The sequence below is a fragment of the Sparus aurata genome, chromosome 5, assembly GCF_900880675.1.
Source record: "Sparus aurata chromosome 5, fSpaAur1.1, whole genome shotgun sequence".
NCBI lineage: Eukaryota > Metazoa > Chordata > Actinopteri > Spariformes > Sparidae > Sparus > Sparus aurata.
This window is the reverse complement of record NC_044191.1, coordinates 34,937,524-34,956,017: the sequence shown is the minus strand read 5'-3', so window position 1 is coordinate 34,956,017 and position 18,494 is coordinate 34,937,524. Positions and strand designations below refer to the sequence as shown.

The following is an 18,494-nucleotide window of genomic DNA, read 5'->3' as shown; positions in this document are numbered from 1 at the left end:
GAGAAAAGAATAATCCTTCTGTGAAAATCACCAGAAATTGACAAAGACTCACACGTGTACGACAGGGAAAAAACAATATTAAAGCAACAACAGCAGCGGCCCAGATTTTCATTTCTGTGACCTTCTTCCTCGAGGTGAGAGTTAATAAAACCTCTCGGAGAGGAATAATATTTTGTATTGTGAAACACATCACTCCAGGGCTTACAGTGCTGCTGCTGGAGCACAGAACATAACAGAGAGAGAGGGATGGAGGGATGGAGGGGTGGAGGGGTGGAGGGAGGGATGGAGGGAGGGAGGGTCGCTCTAATGGGGGAGCGAGAACAGCCTAAGGAGAGGTGAGGCTCCGAGGTAGAGAGGATGGTGGCGTCGGGGCGATGCTGCGTCTATTCCTGTACGCTCTTGGTGGAAATACATCCACATCTCATGTGAGGATAATTAGATGTGGGATAACGCAGCGACACAGAGCGCAGGTTATCTTTTCACATCAAACGTGAACACGGAGCACGTTTGCCCACACGGAGAGTGAGTCACTTCAACAGTGTGTCACAGGTACGACGCTCTACCACTGGCCTACTTTCTGTAGAAACAAACGCTCTGCCGGAGGAAGAGGCCGAGGCAGCGAGGACGGGAGCCCACAGTCGACTCACATTGGGGGGAGAGAAGAGGGGTGAGGGTGGGTTAGACGAGGTACAGAGGCACGATATGGATTATCCTCAGCTGATGATGAACTGGGCGATATCCAAGATATTACATCACCGTATCGACCGGCCCAAATACAGCAAACAGACAATATCATCGTCTGTGTTTCTTTGATTTGCTGTTTGCTTTCTTTACTTCTCCTTCTGCAGCAACACAATCAACACCTATACATCACAAAATACAACTTTAATGCAAAGAACTAACTGCAGACATAAACAGAATAGTCTACAATAGATTGCATCTGTCTGTCACTGGTTCTGCTCCTAAACTCTGGAGTGCTGAGAAAAAACACTCGATACTATCTAATATCATCCCGAGCTGTACCGATACTTTGCCTGCTTCTCATGGCTGATACGATAAGATAAAGTCACATTTCTATATTTTAAAATGATGTTTATAACCTCGAGTTTATTCACACTAGACGGTATGAAAAGATGAGCTGCAGGGAGCCGCGATGGATTATTATTGTTTCACAGCTCTAATGAGATTTGTTGAGTTGAAACTTGGCGACTTTTGTGTTGTTTTCCTCTGAAACTGTAAAAAAACACTGACATGTTTGTCTCTCTGCAGCTTGTTCTTGTTTGTCTTTGTTCGTCATTAAAGGTGCATTCCACCACCTCCTGTAAACGAGTGTGTCGATGCCTCGTCTGTTAAGTTGTTCAGAACAGATTATCTGATCATGTGAGAATCACAGATCCAGTCTGAAGCCTCCTGAACGGCTCACAGACTCATCGTCTATAAAATCAATCATTAACCGATGAGCTGAGGCGTCGCGGTGCAGCTGCAGAGCGACAGTAAACACCCCAGCCCTCCAGGCTAATGTTAGCTAGCATACTACTGTTGATCCACGCTCGTTTAACCGTCTGCTTCTGTTTATTTCTCACTACAACTCGTTACTGCAGCACGTTGTTGCACCGCGCTAACCTCCATTGCATCATGGAGTCCAGATTCAGTCTGCAGAGCCCTGAAGTACCAAAGCTGCAGTTCCTCTAGCAGTCACTTGAGGCTGGGCTCCAAAATGGAGTCAATCCTCATAAGACTCCATGTTGAAACCGCTGCTTTTCAACGGATATAAACATGTTTAAAATCTGGAACAGTAGCTATAGAAGATTTCCTGTTCATGGCAGCTGTACAGCAGTGATTCTTTATATAATATGAATTATATTAAAGGTCCTGTTTGTATAAAAGTTGATTTCTGAGTTGGAAATGAGACTCAAAACCTTTAAGTCTTAAAGTAATGAGTAAGTAGCGATGTGGCCACTTTTTTGAGTCTGCTGTTGTTCGCTACTGAAACAACTTGTTAAATATTTAACATCTAGTTCGCCAAATCACACCAAATTCGACACTGCACTTCCTCTCGCCCTCTGCAACAAACCTGCCAAGTGTGAAATCGATCAGGTTAATGATTCTGGAGATATGTGAGGAACAGATGGACAGAAAGACGGACAGATGCATGAAATTTGGTTCAAATTATCGTCTCTATTTATCGGCTTTAATCTCACTGATAGGAGACATAACCGGCTGATAATTTAGGGTGCATGCCTGGCTGGAGGTCAGAGGTCAGGGCCTGCAGGAGGACACCTGTGGCTGCAAGATATTGGACATTAAACTGCACACACACAGACAGACAGCTGCTGTTGTTGTTGTTGTTGTCCATCTGTTGCTGCGGGCTGAGTGCAGCGGAGTGTCTGCAGCCTCCAGCAGCAGCAGCAGCCTCCCTGGATGTAAACAGGTCGGTGTCGGTGCGCACTTCGCCTCCTTACCTTCCTCAGAGATCTGAGCACGTCGGTCGCCTGCTCGATCCTGCGGTCCCGGAGCAGCTTCTGGATCTCCTTGATCCACGCCACCCGCCTCATGTACGGGCTGTGGTTGGTCCTCCGCAGCATCCCCGGCAGCTTGTCTGATTTCAGCATGAGGGCGAACAGAAAGTCCCCGCCGCCCCGGCTGCCCCTGTCGCTCTCTCCGGTGCCATCCAGAAGCTTGCGTCGCTTTTTGGAGAAATTCTCATTGTCCAGGCTGCTCTGCCGGCTCAGTCTGGAACCCATGGTGGTGTTTTTCGCGTTTTTTTTGTGTGAGTGTGTGTGTGTGTGTTGCAGCTTCAAGAGAATATCAGCAAGAGGACAAACCCATGACCAGCTCGGTTTTCCTGCTCCGTGTTGTTCTAGCGCTGCACACGATGTCCCTCCACAGTCTCACCGCCGTCCTCCCTCTCATTCAGCCGTCACACGTTGCTGTTTTGGTTTTTCTCCCCCTCTGCTCCTCTTCCTCCTCCTCTTCCTCTTCCTCCTCCTCGGGCTACGTGCGCCTGGCTGGGATGATGAGGATGCACCGGCGGCTGCTTCATCCTCCAGCCGTCCGTCCGTCCGCGCTCCTTTACGCTGCTGTTTAGGTTTGTGCAACGTGGAGCGTCCGACCAATCGCTGCATCTGGTGCCTGCTGCGCGCGTCTCCCTGTCTCCCCCTCCTCCGTGCAAAAAAGAAAAAAAAGATGTCTGTGTTGTTCTGAGTATGTGAGGGAAGCAGGAGAGCAGAGCTCAGTCTGATAAATCATGCACAAGTCCTCGAAATAACCACAAACACACCACAAACACTCATGGTTGGTTTTTTTTTGGGAGGCTTCAGATTTATCCTCCAAAATAAAGTTCACAAATTCTCCATGAGCCATTTAACCTGGAGTCTTGTTGTCAATCAGAAAATCCACAAAATCAATGTCAAGGATCATTAACTGTGTATCTCACTTAAAGGAACAGTTCACCCAGAGTTTCACAGTCCACAAAACATCTCTGGAGCTGCAGCACAACCAAAGAAACATAATGCAATTCTCCAAAACTACATTTAAACTTTGCAGAATTATCTGTTAGCACTTCCTGTTAGCAGTGAACCTGTGGATGTACAGACAACTATCACTGGATCACTGTGATACTGAAGACAACTTAAAAACAGGATGTTTCTCAGGCAGGTTCTGCACATGTGAGGAGATCTGATCTGAAAATCTGATATTAAGCTGAACTCTTCACTGCAGCTGCTGAGCTGAAGGTGTTACCTGGTGCACCTGGTTACTCAGCAGCTACAGGGAAGAGTTCAACCTGAAACAGAGTGGAAATACGTTTTAAATCAAGTCTCAGCTGCTTCAGTTGTTCAGCAGAACACTGCGACGCTGTTTTACTGTTAAGCTCCAGAACTGTTCTGTGGATGACGACACTTCACCTTTAATTTTGGGTGAACTGTCCCTTTAACTGAGAGCTGCTGCTGCTGCTGCTGTAGCTGGATGAATCCCTGCTCCCTCCTTGGATTGAGAGGCACATCAGGACCAAGATGTTCTTCAAATGATGACAATGATTTTATTTTGTCGTCCGTCTCAACAGATTGACTTCACATTTTTAAGAAGATTATGAGTGAATTTTAAGTCGTGGGTGAACTGCTCCTTTAAAACAGAGGAAAATTATATAAAGCTCATACTGAACATGTCATTATAGCGACAGTGTGGAACAGTAAGCCCCAGCCTGGGACGATGGCTTAGAGAGTCTTTTAAATACAAATAAACATATCTAAAAATAAATGGTATTAATTTGCGAGCAGAAACAGACAGGACTGTGAACATGCTGCTGGGAGCTGAGCAGAGTGGTGAACTGCTCCTTTAAGACGACACCTGCTCTTCCTGTAAACATGAAGGCATCTTCTCTCAGATTAGATTTGGTTTGTGATGTTTCTATTTTTGGGTGCAGTCTTTGTTCTGATCCTGGATCCTCTTCAGTCAGTGGATCAGAACGCTGGCTGCTGTTTCCTCTCTGGGCTCAGCCGGCTGGGTTTCATGCTAGAGGTTGTAATTATGATCGTCTGTGCCCTTAATTTAATCTATTATCCCCGACGCTGCTGATTTGTTTTGTCAGAGCTTTGGCTCTCTGAGCAACACTGATGAACAACTCATTTTAACAATATGTGCAAACATGACTGACTGCAGCATCAACACCACTGAGGGACTGTGGGAATAAAAAGAGCAGGCTGGGTCAGACGGTTCTGATCCAGATGTCTTTGAGATGGTTGTTGTTGAAGAGACAACAGTGGAAACAAGAGGAGCATTCTCAAGACATCACAGCAGAGAGACGTGGATGTAACCGGGTCGAGGTCAGTAGCTGCTCATGAACTGCAGCATCACTGGTTCACGTCGGGTCAGGAACCTTTGTTGGATCTTTCTGCTGCATCTGACTGTCTGACTGCAACAACAGAGCTGTATCTATTCATGCCAGACATCTACAAACACACGTCCGTCCCTGCTGAGGAGGAAGAAGCTGACCTCCTAACAGCAGCACACACAGCGTCTGCCATTAAAACGCCACACATCAAAACACGTGACATCACCCCGTGTTCCACTGAGGCCGCCTGAGCGTCTCTGCAGGCCGGTTCGACCTGTTGCCGGGGAACAACGCTGTGTGATTTGATTTGCCGCTCAGTAAACAGACATAGGCCGCAGTCCCACGGCGGCCATTTTCCTCTGACGTCACGATTTTGTTGTTACCTGGAGTACAGCAGGAGGACATCGTGCGTTTACAGCCCGAGGAGTGTGAAGTGTCTCCTCCAGCTGAGGGATAAAAATACGGCCGAGCTCCAGCTGATGTTTCATGAAGCACCCCCCTCCTCTTCCTCCTCTTCCTCCTCCTCCTCCTCCACTTCCTCTTCCTCTTCCTCCTCCTCCAGTGACATTGACATGTGCACAAAAGCTAAAGGAAGGCTTTTGTGATCTGCAACAAACAGATATGTAATTGTCCTCTTCTGCTATAAATCATCCCCATCCATTAAGTAAACTCTGATCCTGGGGCGGCTCTGAGCCTGGGAGATCCAGAGCAGGATAGTAGTGATTAGATTTGGACACAATCACAACAACAGCAGCAGCAGCAGCAGCAGCAGCCTGCAGGCTTCTGTCAAAGTGCTTCATCAGTGAGGCCCAGCAGCAGGAGAGCACGCTGGATTAGCCGAGGTACCACAGAGGACTGTTTGCTGTCGAGTAGCTTCTGTCTCTGACGTTTCCAGCTTGGACCTGCGCTGCCTGGAGAAGGCTCGGGCATCTCAATCAGCCTGACGATGCCTCCAGAATTTAAGCCATTTAATCGACTGTGACACGGCTGCTGAGCGTGGCAACGCCGCCGGCTCAGCCAATCACACGGAGCCCCGAGTCGAGTCGGGCTGAGCTCTGCCTGCGTTTAACAAATCGCTCTCACCTTCACTTTGGCAAGCCTGCCAGATTGATATCAGACGGATCCAAGGTTATGGAACGACTGAAAAGACAAATTCAAGAGTTTCACTTCAAAGTGGGGAAAAGGAGGCATCCATCATCTGAAAAACTGCCGTCTAGATTTAAAAAAATGATCAAATAAAAGGCAACAAATCCAGATTTCTGTAAATAACTGGATGTTTGGTTGTCTGTCATTATTTCAAACCTTCTCGACGCATCGCTGAATGTTTCTGAGAGCTCAGAAACATTCAGCAGTGACACAAGAAAGCGTCGCTGATCTTCCTCCATCATAATAATGATCAGTTTATTCATAAAACATCTTTAAAAACTGACTTTACAAAGTGACTGACAGGTAAAGCAAAAGCAGGTAAAGACAAGGACACAAAATATCAATATGAAGTCTGTAAAAGTGGAAGCTGCTGCTGATTCTGTGAGTCTCGCCTCCTCAGGTTGGTCGGTCCAAAGTCGACGGGCCCTGATGGCAAAAGCGAGACCACATTTTGATGAAACCCTGACTTCAGAACCGGCTCACATGAGGTCAACAGTTCTGCTACATGTGTCGGGGTAAAACCCAGATGATGTGAAGGCAGGCGAAGTGTCGTAGTCACAGACATCACCTGACTACATAATCAGGAGGAGGAGAGGAGGACTTTATATCATCAGGAGGAGGAGAGGAGGACTTTATATCATCAGGAGGAGAGGAGGACTTTATATCATCAGGAGGAGGAGAGGAGGACTTTATATCATCAGGAGGAGGAGAGGACTTTATATCATCAGGAGGAGAGGAGGACTTTATATCATCAGGAGGAGGAGAGGAGGACTTTATATCATCAGGAGGAGGAGAGGAGGACTTTATATCATCAGGAGGAGGAGAGGAGGACTTTATATCATCAGGAGGAGGAGAGGAGGACTTTATATCATCAGGAGGAGAGGAGGACTTTATATCATCAGGAGGAGGAGAGGAGGACTTTATATCATCAGGAGGAGGAGAGGAGGACTTTACATCATCAGGAGGAGGAGAGGAGGACTTTATATCATCAGGAGGAGGAGAGGAGGACTTTATATCATCAGGAGGAGGAGAGGAGGACTTTATATCATCAGGAGGAGGAGAGGACTTTATATCATCAGGAGGAGGAGAGGAGGACTTTATATCATCAGGAGGAGGAGGAGGAGGACTTTATATCATCAGGAGGAGGAGAGGAGGACTTTATATCATCAGGAGGAGGAGAGGAGGACTTTATATCATCAGGAGAAGAGGAGGACTTTATATCATCAGGAGGAGGAGAGGAGGACTTTACATCGTGAGGAGGAGAGGAGGACTTTATATCATCAGGAGGAGGAAAGGAGGACTTTATATCATCGGGAGGAGGAGAGGAGGACTTTATATCATCAGGAGGAGGAGAGGAGGACTTTATATCATCAGGAGGAGGAGAGGAGGACTTTATATCATCAGGAGGAGGAGAGGAGGACTTTATATCATCAGGAGGAGAGGAGGACTTTATATCATCAGGAGGAAAGGAGGACTTTATATCATCAGGAGGAGGAGAGGAGGACTTTATATCATCAGGAGAAGGAGAGGAGGACTTTACATCGTGAGGAGGAGAGGAGGACTTTATATCATCAGGAGGAGGAAAGGAGGACTTTATATCATCGGGAGGAGGAGAGGAGGACTTTATATCATCAGGAGGAGGAGAGGAGGACTTTATATCATCAGGAGGAGAGGAGGACTTTATATCATCAGGAGGAGGAGAGAGGACTTTATATCATCAGGAGGAGGAGAGGAGGACTTTATATCATCGGGAGGAGGAGAGGAGGACTTTATATCATCAGGAGGAGGAGAGGAGGACTTATATCATCAGGAGGAGGAGAGGAGGACTTTACATCGTGAGGAGGAGAGGAGGACTTTATATCATCGGGAGGAGGAGAGGACTTTATATCATCGGGAGGAGGAGAGGAGGACTTTATATCATCAGGAGGAGGAGAGGAGGACTTTATATCATCAGGAGGAGGAGAGGAGGACTTTATATCATCAGGAGGAGGAAAGGAGGACTTTATATCATCAGGAGGAGAGGAGGACTTTATATCATCAGGAGGAGAGGAGGAGGACTTTATATCATCAGGAGGAGAGGAGGACTTTATATCATCAGGAGGAAAGGAGGACTTTATATCATCAGGAGGAGGAGAGGAGGACTTTATATCATCAGGAGAAGGAGAGGAGGACTTTACATCGTGAGGAGGAGAGGAGGACTTTATATCATCGGGAGGAGGAAAGGAGGACTTTATATCATCGGGAGGAGGAGAGGAGGACTTTATATCATCAGGAGGAGGAGAGGAGGACTTATATCATCAGGAGGAGGAGAGGAGGACTTTATATCATCAGGAGGAGGAGAGGAGGACTTTATATCATCAGGGAGGAGGAGAGGAGGACTTTATATCATCAGGAGGAGGAGAGGAGGACTTTATATCATCAGGGAGGAGGAGAGGAGGACTTTATATCATCAGGAGGAGGAGAGGAGGACTTTATATCATCAGGAGGAGGAGAGGAGGACTTTACATCGTGAGGAGGAGAGGAGGACTTTATATCATCGGGAGGAGGAAAGGAGGACTTTATATCATCGGGAGGAGGAGAGGAGGACTTTATATCATCAGGAGGAGAGGAGGACTTTATATCATCAGGAGGAGGAAAGGAGGACTTTATATCATCAGGAGGAGAGGAGGACTTTATATCATCAGGAGGAGAGGAGGAGGACTTTATATCATCAGGAGGAGAGGAGGACTTTATATCATCAGGAGGAGGAGAGGAGGACTTTATATCATCAGGAGGAGGAGAGGAGGACTTTATATCATCGGGAGGAGGAGAGGAGGACTTTATATCATCGGGAGGAGGAGAGGAGGACTTTATATCATCGGGAGGAGGAGAGGACTTTATATCATCGGGAGGAGGAGAGGAGGACTTTATATCATCAGGAGGAGGAGAGGAGGACTTTATATCATCAGCAGGAGGAGGAGAGGAGGACTTTATATCATCAGGAGGAGGAGAGGAGGACTTTATATCATCAGGAGGAGGAGAGGAGGACTTTATATCATCAGGAGGAGGAGAGGAGGACTTTATATCATCAGGAGGAGGAGAGGAGGACTTTATATCATCAGGAGGAGAGGAGGACTTTATATCATCAGGAGGAGAGGAGGTGGACTTTATATCATCAGGAGGAGAGGAGGTGGACTTTATATCATCAGGAGGAGAGGAGGACTTTATATCATCTGGAGGAGGAGAGGAGGACTTTATATCATCAGGAGGAGAAGAGGAGGACTTTATATCATCAGGAGGAGGAGAGGAGGACTTTATATCATCAGGAGGAGGAGAGGAGGACTTTATATCATCAGGAGGAGGAGAGGAGGACTTTATATCATCAGGAGGAGGAGAGGAGGACTTTATATCATCAGGAGGAGAGGAGGACTTTATATCATCAGGAGGAGAGGAGGACTTTATATCATCAGGAGGAGGAGAGGAGGACTTTATATCGTCAGGAGGAGGAGAGGAGGACTTTATATCATCAGGAGGAGGAGAGGAGGACTTATATCATCAGGAGGAGAGGAGGACTTTATATCATCGGGAGGAGGAGAGGAGGACTTTATATCATCGGGAGGAGGAGAGGAGGACTTTATATCATCGGGAGGAGGAGAGGAGGACTTTATATCATCAGGAGGAGAGGAGGACTTTATATCATCAGGAGGAGGAGAGGAGGACTTTATATCATCAGGAGGAGGAGAGGAGGACTTTATATCATCAGGAGGAGAGGAGGACTTTATATCATCGGGAGGAGGAGAGGAGGACTTTATATCATCAGGAGGAGGAGAGGAGGACTGGATTTTCTTTAGAAATTATTTCTAAATCAGACATGGAGCCAGCAGAGAGAAGTCAGGACTGGCGGCCTCGTGGCTGCAGTCGGAACACGAGAGACTTCAGATTCCTGCCAGACTGAAGGGAGTTTGAGAGGAGTGTGTGACTTTATCCTGGAGGTGGTTCAGTGTTCCTCTCTCTCTCAGTACTTTTCTAAAACACACACAAATAAGGGAACGTGCTTATTACCCAGAAACCAGCGCTCATCAGCGCCACAGCGTCACACCTGAATAACAAAGATGACACATCGTGTTCTCTCAGCAGTCTGAAGCGGGTCAGACCGAACACCTTGGCGTTATCACTGACACACTGACGGTCTGCTCTCCTCTTCTGTCTCTGTCCGTCTGATATTTTCCGTCTATCTGTGGGTGAGTGACTTTTCTGCTTCTCATGATATATATGTGTTCTGTCATGTGCACATTTGACCGCCGCTCTGGATCTGACAGATGAAGACGATCCGGTCTGACGTCTGTGTGTTGATGTTCACAGGAAAATGGTTGGGAAGTCCCTGATTGCTGGTCTGGTGGTCCTTCTGGTGGCTGCGGTGAGCCTGTTCCTGGGGGTGTTCATGGGCCTGGGGAAGAAGAACACTCCTCCCCCCTCGGACCACTTCTACTCGAAGGCTGCTGTGGCTGCCGATGCTGGAAAGTGTTCAGAAGTGGGAAGGTAAGAGGACTCTGACACGACACTCCCGTCTCTGAATGTGTGCCGGCTTCACTAAGTGTATTCTCGTGTTTTCAGGGACATTCTGAAGAAGAACGGTTCGGCCGTGGATGCTTCCATCGCTGCCTTGCTGTGTGTCGGCCTTCTGAACGCTCACAGCATGGGCATCGGAGGAGGGCTCTTCTTTGTCATCTACAACGCGACCACAGGTGAGTGTGCATCACGACTTCTCAACACAGCTTACTGAGCAAAAGCACAGTCACCCATCTGCCCTCATTTCTGCTGAACAGGGAGGGTGGAAACCATCGATGCGAGGGAGACGGCGCCCATGAACGCCACTGAAGACATGTTTGGCAACAACACCAAGCTCTCTCGTACAGGTACGAGCTGCTGGAGGATTTCCCGGGCACGAGTTCACTCAGTGCTGATCCGACTGATTGTGGTCTGGAAAGCTGTTGCAGCTCCTGCAACACGTCTCTGTATTGTTGGAACAGAGCGAGAGGGATTTAAAGGGGATAAATAATCCTAAATCTATCAAATCCAGCCCCTCTTGGATGTTTCATCACGCTTAACAACCTGTGTGTGTCTTCTCTCGCATCTGCTGCTGCCTGCATCACAATAATACACTAAATCTGTGTGTGCCGTACACTTTATCTCTTGGATTTTGTCTCTCAGTATGATAGAAAGAACAAAAGTCCTTCTGAAATTCACAGTAGTGTTTCATAACAGGTGGATTGTCCATAGCCATCCCCGGGGAGATCCGCGGTTATGAGATGGCACACAAGAGGCATGGCCGGCTGCCGTGGAAGGACCTGTTCGAGCCCAGCATCGCCTTGGCTCGCGACGGCTTCCCGATAGGAAAAGCGTTGGCTCACGCCATCTTCAAGAGCAAAGATTCCATTCAAAGAGACGCCAACATGTGGTGAGGAAGATGTCTCAAAAGGCAGAAAACACAGCTGCCATGATTCTGCTGCTTTTTCTATTTTTGTGACGGTGTACACGCTCGTCACATCAGTACATGAGATGTGAAGCTACAGCGAGCAGATGGTTAGCTTAGCTCTCCAGTCGAACGTTAACCAAAGTGACAGTTGGGTCTTTGAGGGCGCCAACGACAGACATGTTCACCCTCCACTCACACAGTGCTGTCTGCAGTTTTCCACAGACTTCTACAGTTTACTTGTTGTCTTCTCTTTGTTTTTCTCGTCAGCGAGGTGTTCTGTGATTCTCAGAGAAACATCCTGAAGGAAAACGACATCGTTAAATTTCCAAAGCTGGCCGACACGTACCAAAGAATAGCAGACGAGGGGCCGGATGTGTTTTATAACGGCTCGATGGCGCAGAGCATCGTGGAGGACATCCAGGCGGCAGGTCGTGTGTTGTTTTTTACTGTTTTCACTGCCACATTTGAGCATTTTTTCCCCTGGTTTTAAACTCACTCTGACATGTGTGCTCGTCCCAGGTGGCATCATCACCCCTGATGATTTGTTGGAGTACCAGCCTGTGCTGAATGAAAACCCTCTGAGGCTGAACGTTGGGGAATACACCATGCACGTCCCAGACGCCCCCTCCAGCGGCCCCGTGCTGGCGCTCATACTCAACATAGTGGATGGTGAGCGAGCCGGCCAAGTGCTTGTGCAGCCGTGCAGAAGAAAAGGATGTCAGGTTTCCCCAGGTCGTCCCTGGAATGTCCCGATTCTGGACGAGAACACAGAGCTGCGACTCTGCTCGCCAAATTAAATTCACCCTCAGCAGCCCATCTGTTCAGCCACGGCGTGTTTAGTCATGCTTTAAATAAAAAGCAGCATCATTAACTTCAAATGAAGGCTGAGACTTAATGTGTTCATGTATGATCGCATATTCAAACTGCTGAGAGGCTTCATGTTGTTATTAGAATTGCGGTTCGGGCAGTTTAATGACCTGTCTCTGAGCTGAGAGAGGGGCTTTTAGCACGATGATGGAGAAGACTCATTAGGCCGAGAAAATGTGATTCTTAATTTACTCCAGACATGGTTTTCTATTTTTTTTTTTCTTTCTCCTGTGGATGTTTTGCAGGATACAACTTCACAGGCACGAGCGTGTCGACAGCAGAGAAGAAGACTCTGACGTACCATCGCATCGTCGAGGCTTTTCGCTTTGCTTACGCCAAGAGGAGCCGACTGGGGGACCCGCGATATCTCAACATCACTGATGTAACTCCTCTTCGTATTATTCTCCTTCAGACGTTTATTTTGGAGCATGTCCAGCTTCACTTTACTCTGTATCATCAGGCATTTCCTGCTGGCTATACTTTATTGTCAGGATGCAAAACTGTACATACATTCACTTTAAATTCCATCTGATGTTCTTCAAATCTGTTCTTAGCTTTTATAAAGCCGCCATCTCGAGATGTCGAGTTAATTATTGCGTTATCGAGACAAAACAAACAGTTTATCAACAGATGATGAGATGAACTGACCTCATATCAGCGGGAAAATAATCCTCAAGATCTCTGGTAACATCAGTGAATTATATAGTTTCGGTACCTGAGATTCCCGCCCGAGTGCTCTGTGCTAAAACCTCTGTTTAATTTTGCTGTGATCCACTTTATTAGCAGAAACGTTGGCGGAGGTAACGTTCAGATGTTTTGTATCGTTTGCCAGAGATCTGGAGCTGCAGCTGCATCGTTCCTCGGGGATATTCATTCTAAAAAAATCGTAATTATCTTTTGGCGGAAATCAAATCTTTCATTTATGTTGCGTGCCAACTTAATTCACTCAGTGAGATGTATACTAACACATCTGAACAGATAACGAACATTTTGTCTTCATTATGAAACCTATAGATCTTGTAGTTGCAGAGATACACTTTGTTAGTTAAAAGCCGAACAGTCCCCTTTAATTTAATCAAGCATAACTCATTATCAGGATTCTGGAAAGTGAGAAACATTCCTGGATCCGTCACTTTTATCTGGATCCACACCAGAAGTTAAAGGGATATTCCGGTGTAAGTTTAATCCCTGGTCTAAATCACCATGAAACTGTGTTAGACTCCCTCTCCAGAGATCAAGTTAGCAGACCGCTAATTTACGGAGTTTTATCAACCTCAGAAACGACCGCACGACAACAATACACTGCAGTAAATGGATCCAAATATAAACCGCCACCAAAAAGCCACAAATAATGCTCAGAACAGCACCAAACTTCAGCAACAGTACAAATAGGGTCTCAGCACATAGTCCGGGGCATCTAACCTCCGCTAGCTTAGCTGGATTTCTACTGAAAAGCTGACTAAATTTACCACTCTTCTGCAGCAGCTTCCTGTTGACGGGAAGTCCCGACGAGTCGATTACCGAGTGCAGTAGAGTTGCGCGGCTCATGGATGAAAATGTATGATTATGACTCCATGGAAAAGCAATCAAAGTTCATATGTGTCTTACCTGCCAGTTTATAACAGTTATTATCGAGAGCGGACAGGGAAAAGAACGGAATTGAGCATTTCTAACCGCACTCGGTAATCGTCGCGTCGGGACTTCCCCGACCCGGAAGCTGATGGAGGAGAGTTGAAATCTGTTTTTAGTTTCACAATAGAAATCCAGCTAAGCTAGCGGAGGTTAGATGCCCCGGACTATGTGCTGAGACCCTATTTGTACTGTTGCTGAAGTTTGGTGCTGTTCTGAGCATTACTTGTGGCTTTTTGGTGGCGGTTTATATTTGGATCCATTTACTGCAGTGTATTGTTGTCGTGCGGTCGTTTCTGAGGTTGATAAAACTCCGTAAATTAGCGGTCTGCTAACTTGATCTCTCGAGAGGGAGTCTAACACAGTTTCACGGTGATTTAGACCATGGATTAAACTTACACCGGAATATCCCTTTAATCCCTTTAATGAGCTTTATTCTGGGCTGAGACTCGTCCTCCATCCAAGTCTGGTAGAAATCTGTTTTGTAGTTTTTGTGTAATCCTGCCGACAAACCAACAAACAGACACTGCTGCAAACACAACCAGCTTGGCAGAGGTAATAATTGAGCCTTCATAGTGTTTTTGCTCATGACACACTTGTTTTGTTCTCCTCAGCTCATCCACAACATGACCTCAGACTACTTTGCGGACGGAATAAGAAGTAAAATTACAGACGACACGACTCATCCAGACAGCTACTACGAGCCAGACTATTTCGTCCCAGACAACCACGGGACGGCTCACCTGTCGGTCATAGCGGAGGACGGGAGCGCGGTGGCGGCCACCAGCACCATCAACCTATAGTGAGAAGCTTTACGCCTTCCTTCAGAGTGAAACATGCTTTTCCTGAGCTGTGGCTATTATTATCTGTGACTCACTCATTACAAAGCCGTTTCATTTCCCCAGCTTTGGTTCCAAAGTCATGTCTCGATCGACTGGGATCATTTTCAACGATGAAATGGACGACTTCAGCTCTCCGTACATGACCAACGGGTTTGGAATCCCTCCTTCACCGAACAATTTCATCCAACCAGGTGTGTCTCGACTGAATTATCACACTCGTTCTCGTCCGACTCCGAGTTTAGGTTTAGACTTCATGGACACGTGTCTGTGTTGATGGATGGGAGAGTTTTGTTTCCACAAACACAAAGCGGATGTTGTTGGACCGTTTATCTGGAGGCAGAGGTGATGTTCTCACCAGCCTTTCACTTGTTCCTGCATCCGTCACTGTCAGGAAGTCTGATCGCTCTCAAACAGCAGCGCTCTTAAAGAAAGGAGTCGTTTTCCAACCTCTCCTGTTGCTCTTTGGTTTGTTTGAAGTCATTTTAAATAAATGTTCAATTAATGTGGCACGGGGATTAAATGTTTATCCATTCTATAATGACGTACTGCTGACTTCAAACGGGTTAATATCCTCCTGCATCGCGTAGAGACTCGACTTGTGTAGGTCTCAAGCGTACAATCGGCCTCTCCAACAGAACTTCTCTGTTTTTTGTTCTCAGGAGTTGTGGCGTCCCTCGAGGCTCCGTTCTTTGACCCCTTCTGTTTTCCATACACACGCCGTCTCTCAGCCACTTTATCCAGAATGATCAGTGTTTGGGCAGTCGAATAATCACCGCCCATGTATATTTCTTGACCCATATTAGCACTTTATACTTTTTTATCTGTCTGACATGAGTGACAACTATCAGCCCTCACTCTGTCCCTCTCGTCTCCTGTTGGTCACACAGGCTCTCCAGGTGCCCCATGTCGCCCGGGGACCTGGTTGTCGTGAGGTTGTTTGGTGCACGTTGTGTTTTTTATCAGCTACATAATTAGCAACAAGCTTCCGCCACATGAAGACGATGAAACCAGATAAAGCTGCTGGTACAGACGGAGACCAGCGTGCTCGCATACAGGCGGAGAAGTAAATTAATGTAAAGCGATTCTGAAGAAAGAAAGCCGAGTCTCATTTTAAGAGCACAGTCGCTCTGAGGTAAACTCTGACCATGACGTGCTGTAAGATTTTTATGAAGACAACACTGAGCTACACATGCCCCAAAATCCACTGATCCTGGGGAACCTCACAACATGAAATCCTGAATGTCTGAAAATGTCCTTGAATTTAATGATGACAAGTCTGAGGACATTCTGTCTGCTACACCTGATGCAGTCAGGTGAAGTCCCTTTTACAAAACAGAGAAGGATAAAACTACCGGGTTTCAATCTCGTTTCCTCCCGCTCAAGATAATCTAAAATATGTGTCATTTTTTTTAATCACTGGTGAATTTACAGAGTTGAACATACTTGTATCTGCTCTCAGCTTGACTTGGTAAAGCTCTGTACTGGGATGTGAGCCAGGCCTCCCACAGAAGGTCTCCGATTGGTACACAGTGATTTACATCTAATCTGCCTCGTCTGGTCTTGTTTTCTTGTTCAGGACTTTGTGACTGAAAGAAAGATGCTGCATAAATAAAATGTTTCATTATTATTATCATCATCATTATAAGCAGTGGTTACCACATTTTGTCTGTCTGTTGCAGGCAAGAGGCCGCTGTCTTCCATGTGTCCTACAATCATCTTCGACAAAGAAAACAGAGTGAAAATGGTGGTAGGAGCGTCCGGCGGCACGAAAATCACCACGGCCACCGCTTTAGTAAGTGTGACTTGGTCACGTCTCCGTCCTGCAGACGCTCAGTCAGTGATTTGAAACTCTTTCCTTTTGTCTGACTGAACCAGGTCATCCTGAACTCCTTGTTCTTCAACTACGACCTAAAGAAAGCTGTGACGGAGCCGCGAGTTCACAATCAGCTCAACCCAAATATGACAGTAGTGGAGCAGGGCTTTGAAAAGGTGAGTCACACCAACAACAACAGTGTCTGACGCTGCTAGTTAGACTACAAACCTACAGTATCTTACCCAGCATGCCTTGTGCTCTTTGATTGATTGACAACGTTTAATTCAAACATGTCAGTTTGAAAATCAACTTGCAGAAAACCTGAAACAAAAACAAATCTGGTATTTCTTTTTCTTTAGTCTGAGATCACATTAAAGGGAAAATTCACCCCAAATCAAAAACACACAATGCGGTTTAAATATGTAGGATCCCTAATAAATAATTCATCAATACTGCTACAGCTTATTAGAAATCAAGGAGAGCGATAAACAACATTTGCTGTAAAAGTTTTAATCTCAGTGCCAAAACTGATGAAGTGAAGCTCGGCACGATTTCTGCTGCTTTATACTTTCTCTAGTTACTTTGCAGATTCAGTTTATTATTAGAGACTGTTGCAGGTGGGTCATGAACATTATTTAATTAGTTTATTTTATGGGCAATCCAACAGAAAAATCACAGATACTGATGCTGAATATCAGGCTGACAATCGGTCTATCTATAATGTGTTTTAACTTCCTGACAGGGAGGAAAATGTGGCACAGAGAAGAAAAACATCAATCAGAAATGTTGTTGTCATAGTTCAGATAATAAATAGCCAGAAATCTGTTGTTTACATGTATGAAGACCAGTATCACCTTTACCTGCACACTCCTCTCCTGTGTTTGTGTCTTGATGAAACCTTGGCAGAGTGTTCTGGAGGGTCTGGTCCAGAAGAACCACGTAACGCAGCTGCTGCGGACTCCGGACTCCGTGGTCCAAGCGGTGGTGCGGCAGGGAGAGCGGCTCTGTGCCGAGTCCGACCCCAGGAAAGGAGGCTATCCAGCGGGATACTGACCTCAGGTCCTCCTCCGCCGCTCTCGTCTGGACAGTCTCCTCAAAGACACTCGGACGGAGCGGCGACACAAAGTCTGCACTGAAGAACTCCAGCAGCGTTTAAGCTAAGAGACTCGGCGAGATGAATCTCATCACAGAACCTCTTTTTACTCAAACTCAATTTCTCAGCAGTACTTCTTGTTTTGGAATTATTTTTTGAGTTTTGAAGTAAACTGAGAGGTTGCACCTAGTTTGACTCGTGTATCATCACTACTGGGAACCGGTGATGACATCTGCTTTATTTAATAACCCTATTTTATGTATGACACAGTGCCACACACATTGAAAACAACCAAGTAAGTACCAATAATAATAATAATAATTATAACAATAATAATTAGGGCCAATGATCATGTCAAAATTAAGAAATGTTCTAGGTAAGGATCTGAGTGGTTGTAGGATGTCCGTTTAGTATTTTCATTTCTTTTATTGTCGAAGGAAAAAAGATTGTGAATAATTGGACAATTTGTCTGGAAACTGGGGGGCGGGGGGGTCGTTTTAATGTCAAACCATTAATTAATTATAAAGTAGACGTGGAGGCAGGTATAACCACGAACACAAGGACACCTCAGGCTGTTTTGTTCCACCTGATCGTCTCCACGCAACAGAACCTGTGTTGTTTTCTACCGTGACTCTTTATTGAAACGATTACTTTTGAACTGTAAATGTTTAATATCGAGTAGAGGTTCAGTGAATGTATAGTGTGTTCTGAAAAATACATTTGCAGATATATTTTTCTAAACATGCATTGTTCTTATGCCATGTTTTGTTGCCATGCTTGTTATTAAACATTTTGAACAAAGATGTTATATTTTACCA

The 18,494-nt window shown here is 46.1% G+C and overlaps 2 protein-coding genes across 2 annotated transcripts in view; one reads left to right on the top strand and one right to left on the bottom strand.

Moving 5' to 3' along the window:
* lrrc75ba (leucine rich repeat containing 75Ba) overlaps nucleotides 1–3,292 on the bottom strand; it is a 23,618-nt gene extending 20,326 nt beyond the window's left edge. The window contains exon 1 of the mRNA XM_030417729.1: nucleotides 2,463–3,292. Within this exon, the coding sequence (XP_030273589.1) occupies nucleotides 2,463–2,744 (282 nt within the window). The 5' untranslated portion in view covers nucleotides 2,745–3,292. The remainder of the gene's footprint in view (nucleotides 1–2,462) is intronic.
* Nucleotides 1–18,494, top strand: part of ggt1a (gamma-glutamyltransferase 1a) — a 20,564-nt gene extending 2,070 nt beyond the window's left edge. The window contains exons 2-13 of the mRNA XM_030417728.1: nucleotides 10,319–10,495; nucleotides 10,571–10,701; nucleotides 10,783–10,872; nucleotides 11,222–11,414; nucleotides 11,700–11,860; nucleotides 11,952–12,101; nucleotides 12,545–12,681; nucleotides 14,543–14,730; nucleotides 14,834–14,961; nucleotides 16,450–16,562; nucleotides 16,646–16,759; nucleotides 17,490–18,494. Of these exons, the coding sequence (XP_030273588.1) occupies nucleotides 10,319–10,495; nucleotides 10,571–10,701; nucleotides 10,783–10,872; nucleotides 11,222–11,414; nucleotides 11,700–11,860; nucleotides 11,952–12,101; nucleotides 12,545–12,681; nucleotides 14,543–14,730; nucleotides 14,834–14,961; nucleotides 16,450–16,562; nucleotides 16,646–16,759; nucleotides 17,490–17,636 (1,729 nt within the window). The 3' untranslated portion in view covers nucleotides 17,637–18,494. The remainder of the gene's footprint in view (nucleotides 1–10,318; nucleotides 10,496–10,570; nucleotides 10,702–10,782; nucleotides 10,873–11,221; nucleotides 11,415–11,699; nucleotides 11,861–11,951; nucleotides 12,102–12,544; nucleotides 12,682–14,542; nucleotides 14,731–14,833; nucleotides 14,962–16,449; nucleotides 16,563–16,645; nucleotides 16,760–17,489) is intronic.